General features: G+C 46.3%; 1 protein-coding gene across 4 annotated transcripts in view; it reads left to right on the plus strand.

Annotated features, from left to right (window-relative positions):
- Positions 1-21,187, plus strand: part of DIAPH2 (diaphanous related formin 2) — a 3,515,124-nt gene that overhangs the window by 722,675 nt on the left and 2,771,262 nt on the right. For all 4 annotated transcript variants that reach the window (XM_085607750.1, XM_085607751.1, XM_085607752.1 and 1 more), the window contains one exon: positions 8,883-9,022. In XM_085607750.1, coding sequence (XP_085463876.1) covers positions 8,883-9,022 — 140 coding nt within the window. The remainder of the gene's footprint in view (positions 1-8,882; positions 9,023-21,187) is intronic.

Consider the following 21,187-nt stretch of genomic DNA (forward strand, 5'->3'; position numbering starts at 1 on the left):
CTTCCAGGTGGCTAAAATGTGTGTTTTCAGTGTCTTTGCTGCTTTCCGCATAAAGTGATTTTGCGAGTTCCCTGATGGAGGTGCACACATCTAAAATGCTCTATCTGGCTGTGATACCGAGTTTACAGAGCCGCACGTTTTTCCATTTTCACTTACCTGTTGGCGAACTGCAGCTCCCTCTCAGTGTGGGAGTGCTGCACTGTCTCTTACATATCCATTCTGATGTGCTGAGGCCACGTGAGGTCAATGCCGAATGTTTAAAGGAGGAGGTGGATTGCCTGTTGAACCCGGATGCAGGAGATTGGAGCTTGGGTGTCCAGTGTTGCACCGCATGTTGCTTGGAGCTATGTGAAGTAATCCATTGTTCACATCTTAGCTTAGATACATATGTGTAAGAATGTGTAAATGTGGTGTGGTTTCTCTGTCTGGGTGCTAGGTGGCAGTATTAATCTGTTGTGGCTCACAACCCCCCAATTAACCACAATCGCTAAATGCTATGTTTTAAGACATCATCAAACAGGAATTGAATGCTTGCTTTGCAGACTATTAGACTTTCACAATAGCCGAAATGTGAGAATAGGAATAAAATTCATTGCTCATAAATCGTAGCTCCTGCCAACACCTATGACTGAGCACAGCAAGATAGGACTCCGTGGGCTAATTTTAGAGGCTGTGCACTCAGTCCTCATGAGCGCAAACCCAAAGAAACGAATAATAAAGGTGAGATACGGACAGGTGGTGGAAGCCAATGCAGCCTCTAGATCCATGTGCATAACGCAGCATCACGCATTCAGTTTCAATATCCGTTCTGTGTCACCCTACATGAATATTGTACTCAGTCCCTGACCATAAGGTACAGCCTTGGGAGGCTTAGCCAGTGTCAGCCTCTCCTCTCCTTTCAGCATCCTTTCTTTAAATCGGACATGTCTCAACTTGTGGGTATCTCCTTCCCTTCGACCACACCCTGGTTCTGGGCTCTAATAATAATAATAATAATCATAGTAATAAAGGAGTTTGTAAAGCGCCTGGTTACACTAGCTAGTGTGTCCCCGCACTGCGGCCTAGTGGAGCCAACCTAATGTGTGATAAGAGGAAGGGGGAGACAGAAAGAAAGAGCGCTTATGGCTGGAATAGTCAAGTCTTCAATTTTTTTCGGAACTTGCTTTCGGATAGTTCCATCCGCAGTTCCAAGGGAAGTGCGTTCCACTGTTTAGCTGCCAGGTAGCGGAAGGATCGGCCCCCCATTCTTATTCTTTTTATAACTGGGACTTGAACCAGCCCCGCGCCCCAGGAATGCAGGGCCCTGGTAGGCGTATAGGGGGACAATAGGTTATGAAGGTAATTCAGACCCTTCCTAGTCAGGATTCGATGACTGGTGCATAGGGTCTTAAATAGGATTCTTTCCTTAACTGGGAGCCAATGTAGAGTGGATCGAGCATTTTTGTATGAGGCTCTCCTAGGGAGCATCAGGACTAGGCGGACAGCCGCGTTCTGAATATATTGCTCCCAATATATACTGGCACCCAAGTAGAGAGCATTCCCATAGTCCAAATGAGAGGTGACAAGTGCGTGGACTAGGGTTTTTCTGGCAGATACTGGAAGCACGTCTAGGACCTTCCGGAGGCCTTTCATTATGCCGAAGCACTTACCAGCAACCGCCCTGGATTGGTGGTCAAAAGAGAGCTTGGAGTCCAGCCACATCCCCAGGTTCTTTACCTGCTCCTTAGGGGCGGGGATGGTGCCCAAGGTCTGTGGCCACCATTTGGAGACCATAACGTGGTAGCCTTACCTACAATTAGTACCTCGGTCTTATCACCGTTTAATTTTAAGCAGTTGTCAGCCATCCAGACAGTAAGTTCTTGTAGGCACGCGGAGAAGTTAGCGGCATCTTCCTCCTGAGATTGGGATAGAGATACTACAAGCTGCGTGTTATCTGCATATGACACGACACTGATGCCGTATTTTTCGATGTTTCCGGACAGGGGGGCTATATACAGATTGAAAAGCGTAGGGCTTAATATAGAGCCCTGGGGAACCCCCTGCCCCAACCTGATGTTCTTGGAGTAGTACGGCCCTTGGGCTACTTGAAAGCTTCTGTCCTGGAGGAAGGAGCTTAACCATTTCAGTGCCAAGTTGGCTAGTCCACTTTCCTTAAGACGCTGCAGAAGAATGGGATGGGCCACGGAGTCAAACGCGGCGCTAAGGTCTAACAGGATCAGCGCCACCGTCTGTCCTGCATCGACCTGTCTGCGGATGGTTTCAGTGGAGAAAAGCAGTGCCGACTCTGTGGAGTATGTAGCCCGAAAACCCGATTGCGTGGGGTGTAGTAGGTTGGCCTGGTTCATGTGCCGTATTAGTTGATCATTGACCGTTTTTTCCGCAATTTTGGCAACGAAAGGTAAGAGTGAGATCGGTCGTAGATTCTCCAACTGGCTACAACTGATCCCGGGTTTTTTCTTTATGGGCACAACCACTGCCTCTTTCCACCTTTGGGGGACTACGCCTGTAGTAAAAGAGAGTCTAATGAGGTGCCTAAAGTAGGGAGCCAGAATGTCCATACTCTCCTTCATATTTCTTGGTTTCATAGGATCTTTCGGGGAGCCTGACCTGATGCTCAAAGCTAAGGCTTGGAGGTCGACCAAAGATGGAAGGTTAAAGCTTGATAGACAAGAAGCCTCCTTCATGTTGCAAGCTCCCAACTTATCGGACCTCCCCTTATGAGCCTCCTCCGGGAAGGTTGAGTAGATTCTCTCTACCTTATCGGAGAAATAATCAGCTATCAGGTTGCATGACTCGACTGAACCCTTACTGGGGGGGAGAGATTCTATCAAGAGACGATAATTCTTTAAAGATCATAAACAACTCTCTAGAAGAGTTCTCCGCTAGTTCAATTTTTGTATTGTAATATGCAGCTCGCGTCTTTCTTATTAGAGAATGATAGTTCTTGAGACTGGTCTTATAGGTGGTCTTCCTATCTTCAGAAAAATCTACTCTCCACCTACGTTCCAGACGTTTACAGGAGGATTTTGCGACCTTCAACTCTACAATGAACCAGGGAGCAGATCTACCCTGTCTCCTAGGAGCACTGGGGGCCCAGGGCACCACGTTGTCAAGCGCCTCATTAATACGTTGTTCTAAGGCACTACAGGCAGCTTCTACATCACTCACCCCTGGTGGTCCCCCCTGCATTAAAGCAAGATTAAACTTGGTTGCCGAGAAGCTGGCCCACTTTCTCTGGGGTTTGCCTGTGTCTGATTTTAGCACAATGTGGGTTTTGGGAATCAAGAAACTAAAGGGAACCATATAATGATCTGACCATGGGACTGGAATCGGAGTGTCCACCTTGAGTTCACCCCAGTTGGCAAAAATGGGGTCTAGTAGGTGTCCGAGCTGATGAGTCGGGAGAGTGGATTGGAGCACTAAATGAAGCGCGGCCAGCTCCTGGCAGAGCTCTTGTGCCTGGACATTATCCCTATCGTCAAAGTGAAGGTTTAGGTCGCCCAGCACCAGCACCTTGGCATATCGCAGTGCTAATTGTATAGCTTATTCTTTGAGACTGGCGGCGAACTGTGAGATTGGGCCAGGAGGTCGATATATCAACAAACCCTTAATGACATGGGAACTGCCAGCTGCAATTGTAAAGAGACCCGCCTCACTGGCCTCTACTGCCACCCTTTCCAGGGCACATTCTATTGCTAATCCTGATCTACTAGGTGTGCTTCTCCGGTGTTCATGCACCAGCAGCATGTTGAGCTGATGTGATTAGTGTAGGATTGTGTGAACCTGAGTGACCAGTCTTCTCTCTACACCCTCCACCTCTGAAAGTTGCTTTGTTTGGTTGTGTTCAACCAATGGAATGTTCTGACGTCCTCGACATCTGCAGATGATCTTAGCTAGTTGCAGAAGGTGCCCCCTGCAGCAGTGCTATCCATGGACTGCTGCTGCCTCTTCATTGATCAGGGTCGGCAACTATTGCCCATCGCGATTTGTAGTTTGTGTTGAGACTTCTACCCCTGCACGATGCATTACGCCTCATTCTATGCGTTATCTGCTCCTGGATTATTCTTTCAATAAATATCACGGTGCCAGTAATGAAGGGGTCCATTGTAGGTACCAAGCCCATCCAGGGCTGCACGCTCACCCGCTAAGCCGTCCTGCCGCATTGCCCCATTCAACCATCTCTTCTGTTGCCCAGTTTGTAAACAAAAAAAATCAACTAACCACACTGGCTATAATGTATTGCTTTCTAAATATGACTATTATAATTGTTCCTGTGCTCACACCCTGCTGGTTTCTCTGCATTGCTTTCCACCATCTGCTTCTGCCCTGTCTTCCCTCCAGCCTCCTGCTCTACCACCTTTAGCCCTGATGATGGAGGCCGTGACTGGAGCAGGAAGTAAAGAATGCAATGAGAACTCGGTTGACTCTCTGTAGTTTTAATTCCTTGTGTCCTAGCCTCTCGTCAGCAAATATGAAGCTTTGAATGCCAAGCGGTGGCACCAGGGTTCAATCCAGTGTTGGCATCAGTAGTCGGAGTCTGTACCACCTTGCCAAAATATAGCGCTTGGTGAACCTTTACAAACATATGCACTTTTATCATCATTATTATTATGGTTCCTGTTTTTATTGTGCTGTGCATCAGTGCTCTAAAGTACAAGTATAAACAGCCACAGACCAAAGAGAAAGTTTTGTATTCTACGGGGCCCGCATAAGACATAACGCGCATCTCAAAGGGCAGTTTGTATAATGCTGAATCAATTTCAATTTCTCCTGCATGTAGAAGAAAGCCGGTTATTTAAGAGCCTATTGATGGGAAGTGATACACTGCGCCGCACATGTCCGCGCGTGCCTCCCGAAAGGCGGCAGCGATTTAATCTCTGGAGCTCGCGCTAGAACAGTTTTAGGCTGCAGGTTGATGGCATCTCGCCGCGGCAACAAACCGTTATTTCTTTCAGTTGTGACGCTGTACGCCATAGAAAGCTCGAGAAGGAAAGCATTCCTTCATCGAGGTTAATAATGCCGCAAGGACTTCTGTAAGTACTTTTCTTGCCCTCCCCCCACACACTCACGTCACTTTCAGTGGTTGCACCTGATTTGTGCCTCAACACGTGTAATGCAGCAATACCATCTAAGGGAGACTGACTGGCATCATGAAATCTTTATTGCCCTGTCTGTCATTGTCTCCGCAGATATCAATTCTTAAACAGCTGCCAGGATTTGAAAGACATGTAGATTTTATGAGTAATTCCCCTACTGCTTTTTGTTCCCACCAGAAAAGCCAGCAACTTTTATATTTTCTCTTTCATTGTCTTATTTTTTTGTCTTCACACATTGCTGTATAAGATAGGGTTGCTGTGTGCGTGCTAAAAGACATGTTTTTAGTTAACACAACTGCATATGGAATGGAGCAGAGAGACGACCTCCAAGCGTTCTTCCCGACAGTAATTTGTCTTTTTTTGAGTCCCTTGAGAACGGCTTTGATCAATAAAAAAATCAGGCTCTATGGACCCTTTTATGACATTCACATTGGAGGAGTATTCGAGGATTGCAACCCAAGTGTGAGAAATTGGGTGGTTGGTTGACAGGATTGAAAGCCCTGGTCAAGCAGCAACCGCAAACCTTGTCAGGGTAAGGCACAGGCTAATCTAAAGTTAACCTGTGCTCAGCCCTCTGGTAGCTTTGCACAGAGCTGTCAAGCTTAACTTAGTGGGAATGTATAAAGTATACGTGCAACTTTTCAAACAGTAAAAATGTGTGAACCACACAAAAGGATTCCACTCCAAGTTAGAAAAATAGAGTATTTTTAAATAAATAAATCAAGACTAAAACGACAAAATTCGAATCTGCCAGAAATATGCATCTTTTAAGATTTTAGTGGAAATAACGCCAAAAAGCACAAAATGCCAACTATCGATATCTGGTTGTGGGGGACCGGGACAAAGTCGCAAGTTCAGCCAACCGCAATCGAGCACAGGCCGGCTACAGGGACCCAGTTAGGCCCACTGAGCAAAGTATCTTAAATCCTTGTTAGCAGAGGTTTGCGAGGATCCGACTCGAAGATGCATCACACAGCCAAAGTGATGCATCTGTTCAGTGTGTGGCAAGGATGTGATGCAAGGTCCTGCGTCGTTGTCGAGGATCCTGTCGACGAGGACTTGCAATGCGAAATCTGGAATCGAGGATGCATTGCGTCACCGTCAAGGCTTCCTTCAATGGGTGCGTCAGTTCTGCTCAAGGTTGCGCTGCACAGCAGAGAAGATGCGTTGGTTCCGCTGGAGCCACAGAGGCTGGCAAGTACCTCAGGCCCACTTCTAAGGGTCCAGGACTGGGGTGGCACCACTTCGCAGGGTCAATAAATCAATCAGCATTTGTAGTAAGCAGCACTGTCACCCCTCAGTGTATCTGGGTGCTGGGGTGCAAGGTCTCCACCGAAAAGCCAGGTCTTGATTTTCTTTCTGAAGTCCGCCAGGAAAGGTGCTGTTCAAAGGTGGAGGGGCAGGTCGTTCCATGTCTTTGTGGCAATGTAGGAGAAGGAACGTCCACCGCTGTGTCGGGTACGAAGGTGTGCGCAAGGGCTAATGAAGAGGAGTGTAGGTTTCTTGCAGGTTGATGGAAGTTAAGTTGATGTAGGCCCGTCCTTGATCATGTAGGGATTTGTAGGTGCGCATGAGGATTTTGAATTGGCAAGTCTTCTAGATAGTGAACCAGTGGAGATTTTTGAGGTTGGGGGTGTTGTGAGTCCATTTGGGGAGTTCCAGGATAAGTCTGGCTGCAATGTTCTGTATGGTCTGGATTGTCCTATGGAGCTGGTTGGAGATGCTGGAGTAGAGTGCATTGCCTTAGTCAAGGCTGCTGGTGACAAGGGCCTGGGTGAAGGGCTGTCTGATGTTGACTGGGATCCATCCGAATATTCTTCAGAGAGTGCAGAGGGTGTGGAAGCAGGAGGTGGCGACTGCATTGACTTGTCATTTTATGGTTAGTTCGCTATTGAGGTGGATGCCTAGGGTGTGTGCAGGGTTTGTCGGTGCGGGTGTAGGTCCGAGTTCTGCTGGCCACCAGCTGTGGTCCCATATGGATGTGTTTTTCCTTAGATCCGTACTTCTGTCTTGTCTGAGTTCAGTTTAAGGCGCTGACTCACCGATGGAAAATCCAAGTGCAAGGTTATTTAAAGCCTGGTATGTCCCTGAGGCTTCAGATCAAGAGGCCAGCCAACTAGCCCTTGGAATCCCTCTGTGGTTCTGGGATCAAGAGATGTTGGTCCAGTCCTTCTCACCCAGGCAAGAGGGCAGTAGGTTAGCACAGCAGGGCAGCAGTACCTTCAGGTCAGCAGTCCAGCAGAGTGTCAGTCCCTTCAAAAACACAGAAGTCCTTCTTCCTGGCAGGGTATCCACAGGTCCGGAAGTGTACTCAGTAGTTGGTGTCTGAGATCCAGTATTTATATACAGTTTTTTTGAAGTGGGGGAGAAGCTTCTGGAAGTTTCCCTTTGAAGTCCCTAGGCATCCTACCGTCACTGTCCTGGCTCTAGACTAAGTACAGGGGGTATGCAGCCCCTTGTGTGGAAGCAGGACCCCGCCAATTCAAAGGTAAGTAAGGCTGGGCCCAGCAACGCCCTCCCATCCTGCCAGTGATGGCCCGCCCAGGCACACCACAGCTATTGTGTGTGGCTGTCTAGAGAAATATGCAAAGCCCAATAGTCCGCTGCACCCAGTCATGTGACCCAGGGACAGGCTACAAGCACTAAATGGCTAAGGCAGGAACATGGCAGCCTTCTAAAGGTGGAGTTTTAAAATGTGTTATTTACAACCCGACGTTACCATAAGTTAGGATGTTTCCTTACAATTCTAAAGACACCAAACATGAATTGGTACCTGGTCCCATTTGGAAATTACAGCTTGTTACATGTAATAAAGTTACTCCAGTGTTATCCTATGGGATAGGCAGGCTTTACAGTAGTTAAAAATGAATTTAAGAGGTTTTCACTACCAGGACATGTAATACTAAAACGTACATGTCCACGTTTTTAAATACAGTGCACCCTGCCCTTTGCGCTGGCCAGGACCTACCCTAGAGGTGATTTATATGTATTTAAAAGGAAGGTTTGTGGGTGGTAAAAGGTTTATTTTGCCAGGTAAACTAGACCTAGACTAGACATGCCCAGTTTAAAACTGCACACACAGGTTGCAATGGCAGGAGTGAGACATGTTTACAGGGCTACTTAAGTTGGTGGCACGATATGTGCTGCCAGCCCACTAGAAACATTTAACTTACAGGCCCTGGGCACATTTAGTACCACTTTATTTGGACCTTACAAGTAAGGTAAATATTCCAATTGGGTATAGGCCAATTCTATCATGTTTTAAGGAGAGAGTACATGCACTTTAGCACTCGTTAGCAGTGGTAAAGTGCATATAGTCCTATGGCCAGCAAAAATGAGAAAGGCAAAAGGTTTGTGGGAAACCACCCTAAGGCTGACAGGTCTAACAGCAAGCAAAGCCAAACATGGTGTCCTCTTATGTGGCTTGAGGTAGCACAGATACAGAGGTTGATCAGACAGCCTGGCTAAAATATGCACTTGTTGAAAGGGTCTTAGGACCCATACACAATAGCTCGGGTACAGTTTTCTCGGTCTCTAAAAGTCAAGTTGGCACTTAGACACACGTACAGAATTGGTGGTGCCCCAACCTCCAAAGCACACACATATATAAATACATTGAGTTCATGTGTAGCAACTAGTAGTTTAAGGTCTGTGCCACACTCTGTTGTAATTGGCAGAAGTTGCGGGAACAGTCTCCCAGCATCCACTGCAATTCACTTTGACTGGCTGAATTACTGTATTACTGTATTTGTATTAGATTGAAACAATTTCTATTTTGATTTACAGGGAGGCCTCAGGAACAGCAAGCATGAGTTCACGCTCTCTTCACAAGAATATGTCCATGAACTCAGAAGTGGGATCACTGAGGACAAGCTGCTGAACTGTTTAGAATCGTTGAGAGTTTCTTTAACTAGTAACCCCGTGAGGTATGTACCATAATTGTAATGATCAATAAAAGTTTCTTTGCTATATTACTTGATACCGCAACTCTGAGCCTAATCATACTGTTGTACCAGGTGTTTCCAATGTGCATTCAATCATTCTTTTTTAAGATCCGAGATGAAATCCTTTGTCAACTCGACTATATTTGAACCTTTTTTTCTGAGGATGCTATTTATTTCTTTGGAACAAGCGTATTGGTCAGCTGAATGATCTCATGGGCGAAAGATGGACCAAACCTGTTATTCTGAAAATAGCAGGTCACACACAAGGTCACTTAGAATCAAATAAAGTGTAGATTTCCTGTGTTGATGCAATTACATTGAGAATCATCACTTTCAGAGTATTAACAAAGATTTTCAAAATGTGTAAACTCCTTATGAGTTTGAAATTGTTTAGCAAGTTTGAACAGATTAAAAGGTAAATTAGGGTAATTTATTTATCTGTGAGTTCGTATGCATCTAGTTTTGTTCATCTGCAACTTCTGAAAGCGATTCTAGAAAAATGGTGATTGAAGAGAAAACGGATGCACAGTAGGGAATAACATTATTTTCAGTGCTATGTAGATCATATTCCAATGTTTGTAGGATGTGGCTTGTAGATTGAGAGGTTTGGTCTCATCCAGAGAACTGCTATCTGGGCAATTGGTGGCCCAGCTTCATTGAATAGGAATCTAGTCACTATTCTAAGGAGGATGAAGAGCGAGCATACTGTTCTGCTCACTCCTAAACCTGTGGTAGATTTGCTGATCCCCTACATATTACTCTGGTCTCCCTTGCCTTTGCCCGCTATGCCATTTTCTGTTGAATATTACTGGTGTTATTCTATTGTTGATAGTTAACCTTACGCTGTATGTCCATCTATAGTGACAAATACGCTTGCTGTGGTAATTTGGGCTCTGTGCCCAATACAGTTTTTGAGTCCTGCACAGTATCTCCTAGTCTCACGGCGAGCCAGTGATTTTTTTTTTTTTGCTCATGTTTGATTTGCTCTGATTTTTCAGGGGAGAAAGGGTGCTTGGTGAATTACGGGTGCCATGGGGTGGCGCAAAGCCAGGTGATAAAGAAGGGTCACGGATTAAGGTAGTTGTAAAAAACCAAAAGGCCCGAAACATTGGGGCCGGCAATTCCAGTTGCACGTAGACAGGCCGTGAATGGGGCCAGTCCAATTGCTCACATACATAATCCACAATAATTCACATTCTTGAGGATGTATGTAATATCAAGACCCGCATTTGTTAGATGGATTTTTAAATGCATTCCTTTTAAACTACCTCAATTGTTTGAGATCTTGAACACGTATTGGGCATATTCCAATACACCAGTAGTCAAAAATCTTTTACTTTTACATTGGGAATCAATTTATGAATTTTAGGCAATCTAGTTCATCTTGCATTGTAAATAGGGATGGAAGATAGATTTCCCTTTTCCCAAGTGAAAGGCAAATGGCTGAACATTTAGGGGAATTCAAATGGTGAAAATGAGATGTTTGGCTGGATTTTTCTGTGAAAAAAGAACTAACTAACTAACATGCTACACCCAAATTCTGTAATATATCACCTACCCACTTATTGGTCAAAATTTGTGGAGCAATAAACGTTAGGTTTAATAATTTAAGATGTACAAAATACATTTTCTTACTTTTTGTGAGTTAATATCTACCAGTTTGTCCATCGCAAAATCTTCACCTCTTGTGAATTATAGGAAGCTTTTTGCTCACTAACATTACATTTTAATTTACATATACAAAATGCATCAGCTGGAGAGTAGAAGCACAGTCTCTGGATTCATCATAGTAGTAGATGTGCATAGGAAACATGTTGAGCAAGGCTATTGCCAAATACTAGGCAACTGCACAACTATCCGGGAGTTATTACAAGTTCTGGTGTGGATTGTTCCTGATTCAGCAATGGTGACGCCAATGCAATGACTTTATGAGTAAACAGAGAACCTGATGTGGAAACGGTTTTGGAAATGTAGGTTACTCTAAGCCTCCTAAATATCAGTCTCCTGGTGGAAATTCTATGAGCCTGATCTAATAGACTTTGCAGCTCTGTAGATCGTGATTTACTTCTGCACGAGAAACGTTTCCTGGTTAGTGGATTGTCCGCCACAGTAAATCTCTGACAGAAGCGGGAAAGAGGCCATTCCTTTACGGTTTCCCAATAACATGGTTCTCATAATTGTGTGGGTTTTCACTATTCTTCTCTTTATTCTTTCTTTCTCTTGAACGTTTATGTGAATTGCTGCTTTAAGTCCCTTTCTAGGCGAGGAAAGGATCAGTTGCATTTCTATATTCCATGTAGATGTACTGTATTCCTTATGGAGTAGAATATTTTCACTTCAAAGAATTAAATATGGTACACGTGATTTTCCAGTTTCTATCTAGCATATTGCATCAGATCCACTGAGTATGGTTAGTTGGCACAATTTGCAAACATTTCCAAGGTATACCTTTTCATATTTTTTTTTAACTTCACACTAAATAGATAAATCTTCACTAATATTAATATTAAACTTAAGTCCCTGATGCTCAGGTGTACATATTTTCTGTGTCTTGTGTATAGCGGTTAGTGTGATCTAATAACTATTCTTGATATTTTAATTGCATTTTCCTGTTGTGGAATTAAGGGGGACCCAGCCAATATAGGGTAACCTAGTAAGTTAAATACAATATTGAATATGTTTAAACCCAAGTAGTAAAAGCTTCGCCCCCAGTTGCTAAGTGAATAACGTTCCTAATTATTCACAAAATGTGATTGTTGAGTGATTACTGGACACATATCTGCTAATGGGAATTAAGCTGCAAATCAACACTCAATGCATCCCATTCTAGTTGGTAAGTCTAGAAATATTTCCTCAGTGTTTGGATTTTTGAATCCCTTGCACCTGAATGTCCGGTTATCTGGCAAAGCACTCTGCGAGAAAACTAATTGATACAACTGCGTACTCAGATGTCTAATTTATTCTGCATTTTGAATTTGGTACGGGCACTCTATGTAGACTTGATGTTATGTTGTAGGGTTGAAAGAATAATGCACACCATCGGAGTCTCAATCAGCCACACAAATGAAAGTATGACTTACTGGAAGAGGGCATGACTTTGCACCCCACGTTACCATTGAAAGCAGTTGTACTAATACAAATCCTCAAGATCTTGCTTTCCCTGTCATTAGATGAGGAACAGTGGAGGAGGCAAAATGTCAATGAATGTAAACATCTCATTTTTGGGTCGAGCCTGAGTCAGTGCGCATGCGCTGCACTGGCGATCTGCTGTAGTAGAGTATGGAAGAGAAGCCCTGCCCACTCTCCCCCCCCCCCCCCCCCTATTTGTCATTGGCTTTTGTGTAAGACTTTCATGAATGTAGGCTTCTGATTCAGTAATCTGTTTGTTTGTCCCTCCTTAGTACCGCCTTTTCTTCTTTTGTAACCGCCCATGGCAACTGGCCCCTTTACTTCTGTTGTTACACAGTACATGTTTATGAGTCTGTAAGCACTGCTTTCTTTCTTCCTACTGGTCCACCACAAGAGGAAACACGAGCAGGGCCGGACTGGCCGTAGCGGGCACCGGGCAAACCCCGGTGCGCCGCTTAGGTGGGGGCCGGTTTTGGGCCCCTGGGGGCCGTTTTTTTGTTACAGGGCCGATTTTGGAGTATAGCTGCAAAATCGTCTCTGTAACAAAATCGTCCGAAAACCGGCCCTGGCAAAGAGCTCAGCGGCACCCCCCTCTGGCCGTTGCCAGGGCCGGTTGTGGTTCCCAGTCCGGCCCTGAACACGAGTGGTTCCCCCCATGCGCATGCATGCAAGCCATGCTGACCCTGCCCCTCCTACGACACCCAGAGGTAGGGCTTGGCGCTTGGGAATATGGCGCCAACCTCAATGCCGCCGCCACAAACGGAAAACCAAGCAGCTGCCCCCTCTGCTATAGCAATCACATAAGGCGCGGTTTTGTTATTATTGCGTTAACCGGGATGTGTGTGTGTGTGTCTCAAGTCTTTGTATATGTATGTGACTGCAAGCGCCTATGTGTGTGTTGGTGACTGCTTGAACCCATGCGTGTGTCTGTATGTCTGTATGCGTGCGACTGCATGCCCCTATGTGAGCGCTTGTGACTGTGTGAACCCATGTGTGTGTATTTTTGTGGCTCTGTGTGGGCGCTTGCCCGTGCGCCTCCTGGAGTATGCTTGTGCGTGTCTATGCCAACTTGGTCCCATCCCCTTGAAGCAGATGGAAGACAAAGACTCCTGTGTCTGCTTCGGCTACACCACCATTTTGTCAATGCAGCCTATTGTCCTGCTGCCTCTCGTGTTCCGCGGTGGATGAATCCCAACGGCCCATTGTTTCTGCCACGATAAGGAAAGAGGGGAGGGGCTTTATCCTAACCTTGGTGCTTGCATGGAAAGAAGCAATGTGTGGGTAAGCAGTGAAGGGGGCAGAATATGCTAACGAGCCATTTCCGGCCATTCCCTCTGCCCTACCCGCAGGCTTACTCCGCCTTCACAGTAATAGATCTGGGCTGTAGTATCGAGTGCAGCGGCGGGTTTCTGGCACACGTTCACACTCTCCAAAGAGTGCAGACCCGTGTTATTAATGGGGCAGTCACTGTAGTTCGATGTACACCACTACACCGAAGAGCCATGGTTGGATCTAATGCACATGGGGCAAACATGTAAAGGGCACCATGCCTGCACAACTACTGCATGCAGTTACAACAAAATAAAAATGGCATTATTCCTGAGCAGTGCTAATATGTCTTTCAGTGCATGAGTGTTTTACCTGATGTTAGATGGCTTGGTAAGTGAGTACTTATAAGGTTGAATGTGTGTGCAAGTGACTGGGGAATGGTCCGTGAGATTAGCCAGCCCGGAAGCCATCAGCCACGGTACAATGCCATGCATGCCCAGACTTTGCAGATGTAACAATTTTCTGCATTTAAAGGCAATTGGGCATGACAGTCACATACTGACCTCCATTGTTCTTTATGCTTTCGTCTGTTATGGACTCGGCTGCACCCTGTGTACCTTTGTCAATTCCCCCCTGCACCATCTTGTTAGTACCTTCTTTCCTTCGCATCCCTCTGTGTTGGTGCATCTGTGGTAAATTTTAATTACCTAGACTTAATTTATGCGGTAAAATTCAAGAAGAATAACTCAGTAAAAATAAGAGGCAGAATCCGTGGTATTTGAGGTTATAAAAGGGAATTTATTCCTTACAAAGGAATTATGGTTATGGTTCGAACCAGGCAATCGAGTTCCGTCACCACGAAGGTTCAGGAAGGGATCAGCAATACATTATTGACAGGTTATCATATTTATAGCAAAATGTATTTCAGTAAAGACATATGCAGAAGGCGTTACAGCTGAGAAGAAAGATAAGAATACACATACGTAATAAAAAAGGCGTTACAATAGGCGTGCATAAAGGCGTATACTAGAAACGTCATTATGATGATGACACAAGTGGGTGGATCCATAAGAGAATCCTGCAAAGTCAGCAAAAATACAAGGCAGAGATGCGCGCGCAGCCGCATGAGGTGTGATTGACGTGTAACTAGAGGGTGAAGGGAACTTGACATTTAGCCCTACATGAGGAGACAGAAGTCTGGGATGTCAGGTCAACCTAATCCCAAATCATATCTAATATCTTGTGTTTAAGGAACTATATTATCTGGAAGGAAAGGTCTTTTCGGACAAAGCCTATTCTATACTGACTGCTAGTGCGTGTACAAGCGTCTAGTGTCTACATGAGATGCGAGGGGGCATGGGCCTACCATGGTAACGAAAGTCATGAATTACTTGCTCGAAGACAGTAAGGCCGGGCCCTTTGCTCTGCAGCTGGAGGGATGTTTACCTAAGCTACTAGACAGGAATGCATTTCTCGAGGAGCGGAGCAGATAACTTGAAGGCTGAATACAGTTTTGGCAGGCAACAGGCCGGGCTAGGCACCGTTAACCGTGCAGGAAGTAAGACAAAGTTCATGGATACAGATGCAGGTCCAGGCTGGAGCATTCGGAGGCAGAAGCAGGAAAAGCTTGATGGCAGAATTCAGGGCCTACCTTGCCAGAGCTGGAAAACGTGAAAAGTATACCATATAAAGACGGTGGCAAGGCATACTTAGGAACAGAATATCTGACCCATTCATGGCAGATCTGAAAGAGGACATATTAACGTTGGACACAATTATATTTGCGTCTTCATAGCTTGAAGTGGAGGGAACATACATGTATTTGTAGTATGTACATGGAGCCGTTGGGGTCTAGATAGGGGACACAATTGGTCATAAAAATTCATATTTCCTCACATCGTGTTAACATTTGTATAGTGTGTTGTGTTGCCTGATTTTGTTCTATCTGGTCTATTTAATGGCTTGACTGTTCTGTGTCGTGTCATCCTATTTGTTGTGTGGAGGAGATTAATTAATATCCTACTGGTGCAGGGATCACCACTTTGCCACGGGTTCTTATCAAGGAAGGAGGAATCGACAGGAGAGCAAAGTCAAACCATGGATCGTTTATTCAATCAGTCATGAATGGGTTTCCATCCGACAAGTACCATCAAGATACCCAAGGATAGAACACACTCAACAATGGTTACATGGGTTTATATAGGGAAAAATCACAGACTAGGAACGCCCAAAGGCAAATAGAGCTTTGGGAAGAACACACAAATGAGACCATCGGTAAGAATCAACAACTTTGGTGCCTTGTGTAACTGTTGCGTCTTGAAGCTGTATAACAAGATAGGCTTATCTGAACAAACTTTGTCTAAGGCATTATCATTGTTTAAAATACACACAAAACCCACAGTGTAGACATCAGCTGTTCTTTTGTGCTGACTGCATGTTTACGCAGCCTACAATGTCTCAACTTAGATGTGTGACCTAATGTTTATGCAAGTGTGGTGTCAAGGATAGAGTCAGGCTGAAAACAGGTCAAAGGTGAGCATGAATGTAGCACAGCTAAATTAGAGAATGAGAGATTCAGATTTTAAGGTTCCACAGTTTCATGAGGACACTGTGTTTTTCGTTTGTATCTGCCCCTAAGTGGATGCTTTGCAGAATGTTTTTTCAGTGCCTGGGTGAGTGAGCGTTGGTGTTGTGTGGGAGTAAGTACGAAGCATGGTTTGAGTAACGTGTGATGTTTACACCAAGGAATGTATGTAGGAGGTGTGTTGTACAGTTTGTTGATGCCCAGCTGTCAACAGTACATAATTTTTCCAATCCCTTGGCATCGCCCTGGTGCCACTCCCACAGGCACAGGAGGTATACGAGTAGGAAAGCAGGACAAGGGTGGTACAATATGTGGGAAATAAGACACATTAAATGGTTAACTAACGGATTGGTGTATGACACTACAATCTGAGTTGTGCTCCACAACTTTCATCAGCTGTTCATCTACCTACCTTAGTGAGGTGTAGTGGTGTTCTGTTAATGTTGCATTCATTGTGATTGTTTTATCATTCAACTAATGTCCACTGCTGTTATTGATGTCGACATCTCTGTGACATTACTTCCCATAATGTCATCAAGCATGCTAATTAGCTTTCACTTTTGCGAATTCTAAAAACTTGAGAGCACTGTACACTGAAGCACACTGTGCCACTCTCACACATGCGTTAGGGGGTGTAGTGTCCCATCATTAGGTGCCCTGCAGGTACTAGGGATCAACATGTGAAGCGCTACAATACCTCGCCATGGGTCATCAACACTATATAAGTCCAGTTGAAGTTACAGTACTATACAACACAATGTAGAGCAGAGGCATAACAACGTATTTACTTTTTGTTATTTTTATTAATGTAGATGTTTTTAGCGGAAATTCTTGTTTTTGGTTCTCTTAGTTGTGACTCGGGTATCGGGATGGAGTGGAGGACGTGTAGTGAGTTACACTGCACATGAGCTAACCTTTTTCACATCATGTGATGCTTGTTTGCATGTTATTTTCAGGACATTACAGGTTGCCTCTCATTCAAGAAACAACCCAACACTGTGTGCAGATAGGAAGAATAATATGCAGATGATTAAAAAGTAGATGTTATAACCATCTCAACGCTCAGAGAGTTGGTAGCTCTGCACTGCAGCTGCTACACAAGTTCCTGGGAGTCTCATCTGAGGTCCCAAGTGCCTCTTGTTGCCCCCTGCACTGCAGGCTCATACTACCCCTGCAGTTTTGCTGGGTGTTATGTTGCACAATGCGGGGTGTTCGACACCGTCTGCCGCCACACCCTGCGCACACGCCTTCACGACGCAGGGATCCACCGAAACCAGGAGAACTGACACCCAAGCACTCGTCAGCAGCAGGCTGGACTACGGCAACGCCCTCTACGCTGGAACCATGGCCACACTTCAGAAGAGACTCCAACGCATACAAAACACCTCCGCACGCCTTATCCCCGGACTCCCTCGCCACAGCCTCATCACCACCCACCTAAAAGATCTGCATGGCTCCTGGTCAACAAGAGGATCACCTTCAAACTCCTCACCCACGCTCACAAAGCACTCCACAACGCCGGACCAGCATACCTCAACGAACGACTGTCCTTCTACACCCCGAACCGCCAACTTCGCTCCGCCGACCTCGCCCTTGCCACTGTCCCACGCTTCCGCCGAGCAACCACCGGCGGCAGATAATTCTCCTACCTCGCTGCAAAGACATGGAACACCCTCCCCGCCCACATGCGGCGAACACAGGACCTGCTGACCTTCAGGAAACTCCTCAAGACCTGGCTGTTCGACCAGTAGCTGCCCTCCCCCCTTTAGCGCCTTGAGACCCTCACGGGTGAGTAGTGCGCTCTACAAATGGTTGATTGATTGATTGTTACTCCCACTACTTACTGGTGCCCAAGAAGGACAAAGGCCTGCGTCCTATCTTGGATCTCAGGAACGTCAACCGCTTTCTCCAGAAGGAGAAGTTCAAAATGTTGACGCTAGCTTAGGTCCTGTCTGCCCTCGACCCTGGAGACTGGATGGTTGTGCACGACCCGTATTTTTACATCCCTGTTCTGCCGGCCCACCGGCATTACCTGCGGTTCACGGTAGGCCACGAGCACTTTCAGTTTACCGTGCTCCCCTTTGGCCTTACCAGCACACCTCGGGTGTTCATGAAAGTGATGGCGGTGGTCGCAGCTCATCTGTGCAGATTAGGGGTTCCAGTCTTCCCCTATCTCGACAACTGGCTGTTGAAGGCGGGCTCACCCCAGGCTGTCTTCTTCCACCTCCAGAATACGGCCAACCTCCTGCATTCGCTGGGGTTCACCATCAACATGCCGAAGTCGCACCTGACTCCTTCTCAGAAGCTCCACTTCATCGGAGCGGTTCTGGACACGCCGCAATTTCAGGTATATCCCACCGAACAGCGAGTCTGGGATATTTGGGCTATGATTCCGATCTTTCAGCCTCTATCCCGGGTTTCGGTCAGGATGACCCTCAGGCTACTGGGCCTGATAGCCTCCTGCATCCTGCTGGTGGACCATGCCAGATGGTATATGTGGGCTCTGCAGTGGGACCTGAAGTTCCAGTGGGCTCAACATCAGGGAGACCTGTCTGATTGCATCCAGATCTCGGAGGGCACTGCACACCTATTGCAGTGGTGGCTAACGAATCAGGATTGGGTCGACGGCAGGTCCCTCTCCCTACCCCAACCAGAGTTCACAGTGCTGACCGATGCATCACTTCTGGGATGGGGCGGTCACATGGGGGAGGCATAGATCAGAGGCCTCTGGTCTCCGGCGGAGTCCAAACTCCACATCAACCTTCTGGAGCTTTGGGCGATTCGTCTTGCGCTAAAAGCATTCCTTCCCTCTGCCCGGGGAAGAGTAGTGCAGGTGTTCACAGACAACACCACTGCCATGTGGTACTGCAAGAAACAAGGCGGGGTGGGGTTGTGGACCCTATGTCAAGAGGCTCTCCATCTCTGGACATGGCTGGAACATCAGGGCATATCTCTGGTGGTTCAACATCTGGCAGGTTCCCTAAACGCCAGGGCGAACAAACTCAGCCGCAGGTGCATGATGGATCAAGAATGAAGTCTTCACTCGGAGGTGTCCCAAGGTCTCTTTCAGCAGTGGGGAGAGCCATGGTTAGATCTATTCGCCACCGAAGAGAACACGCAATGTCAGCAATTCTGCTCATTGGAATTTCCAAGGCGGCACTCGCTAGACAGCGCTTTCGTTGCGAGTGGAGTTGCGGTCTTCTATACGCCTTTCTGCCTATACCACATCTGCCCAGAGTGCTTAAGAAGATCAAGCACGACCGGGCCCAAGTCATTCTTGTGGCTCCGGATTGGGCACGAAGAGTCTGGTATCCCGAGCTGCTACACATGGCCATCGATCCTCCAATCAGACTGCTTCTTCAGGAGGATCTTCTATCGCAGCAGCAGGGGACGGTCCTCCACCTGAACCTGTCCAGCCTCCTCCTCCTTGCGTGAAGATTGAGACGCGGCAGTTGACGTTGTTTGACCTGCCTCCCGAAGTCTGTGATGTTATCTTGGCAGCCAGGAATCCCTCCACTAAGACGATATATGCCTGTAGATGGAACAAAGTTGTGGCATGGTGCATAGCAAAGGCTGTGGACCCCTTTTCTGCCCCTCTTTCTGAGGTTTTCTTGTTCCTTCTTTCTTTGGCCTGGCAGGGCTCTGCTGTGGGCCATCTTAAGGGCTACCTCTCGGCCATTTCAGCCTTTCTTAGGCTTCCTGATCAGCCTTCGCTTTTCAAGTCCTCTGTTGTAAATCGCTTCCTCAAGGGCAATACTCATCTTTTTCCTCCTGTTCACTTCGTAATGCTTCACTGGGACTTGAACTTGGTTCTGACTTACCTTATGTGCGCTCCCTTTGAGCCGCTTCATAACTGTCCTCTCAGACCTCTTAATTTAAAGACTGCCTTTCTGGTTTCCATCACCTCTGCTACAAGGGTGAGTGAGCTCCAGGCTCTTTCTTCTAAACCTCCTTTCCTGGCTGTTCAAACGGACAAGATTGTACTAAGAACCAGACCTTCCTTTCCTCCCAAGGTGGTTACTTCTTTCCACATTGGCCAAACCATCACTTTGCCCACCTTCTTTCCGCCTCCGCATCCTTCAAAAAAAGAAGAGAGGCTCCACCGTCTGTATCCAAAACGGGCGGTTACCTTTTATTTGGATCGCACCAATCAGTTCCGGGTGGATGGCCTGCTCTTTGTGGGCTACGTGGGCGCTAAGAAAGGTCAGGCTGTGCACAAATGGACCATTTCTAGGTGGGTCATTTTTTGCATTAAGGCTTGCTATTCCTTGGCAAAGAAGGAGCCTCCAGTGGGGCAGTGTGCCCATTCCAAAAGGGCGACGGCAGCTACTACTGCTTTGGGTTGAGAAGTCCCCTTCAATTACATCTGTCAGGCAGCTACATGGGCAACTCAGCACACGTTCACTAGACACTACTGCCTGGACAGCCAAGTCTGGAGAGACAGCTTTTTTGGCCTTTCTGTTCTCCAGGACTTTCTGGTGTGAACTTGGTTCGTAGACGCACCTCCCGGGTTGGTATTGCTGGGGTATCTATTCTAAGGTAAGGAATCTATAAGTAAGTGTTTCTTTCAGATGAACAAGTTACTTTGGTAACGATATATCTGTAAGAAACATAGGTTAGTTATAGATTCCTTACCACCCCAACCATCCTCCCCATTCTGCGAACTGATTTCTATGGTCAGGGAATCCCTTTCAGGGCCCTAGTTTTGTGCACCAGTGGTCAGTGTCTTGCATGGCTCTGCACTTCTGGCGTGCAATGTCGTGTAAAAGAACTGACGTCAGCATGCGAGAAAGCATCTTAAGTAGCTACTGCTACGTCATCCCGGCGACCACGACGCCAACGACGAACGTGGAATACACCACCTGGAAGACGAAAAGAGACATATGACAATATCATGAGATGGGAGGTACACAGCTTATCAGGTCATTTGCTTTGCTGATGTAGGGATTCACCGCATGGGGTGAAAAGATTTTCTCATAGTTGTTTAACTCTGCATGGCATGCACTACCTGTTCACACCACTCCCCCTTAGACTTGCAGTTTGCATCCTAAACATCAATAAACTAGCATAATTACCCTTGAAATAGGCATGCGTGCTTCACATGATAGAGAAGTGTGGTGTTTCTGCATACTCAGTCATCCATTGTTTGTAATCAAGCCACATAC

Source organism: Triturus cristatus, chromosome 5_2 (genome assembly GCF_964204655.1).
Source record: "Triturus cristatus chromosome 5_2, aTriCri1.1, whole genome shotgun sequence".
In the NCBI taxonomy this organism is placed as follows: Eukaryota; Metazoa; Chordata; class Amphibia; order Caudata; family Salamandridae; genus Triturus; species Triturus cristatus.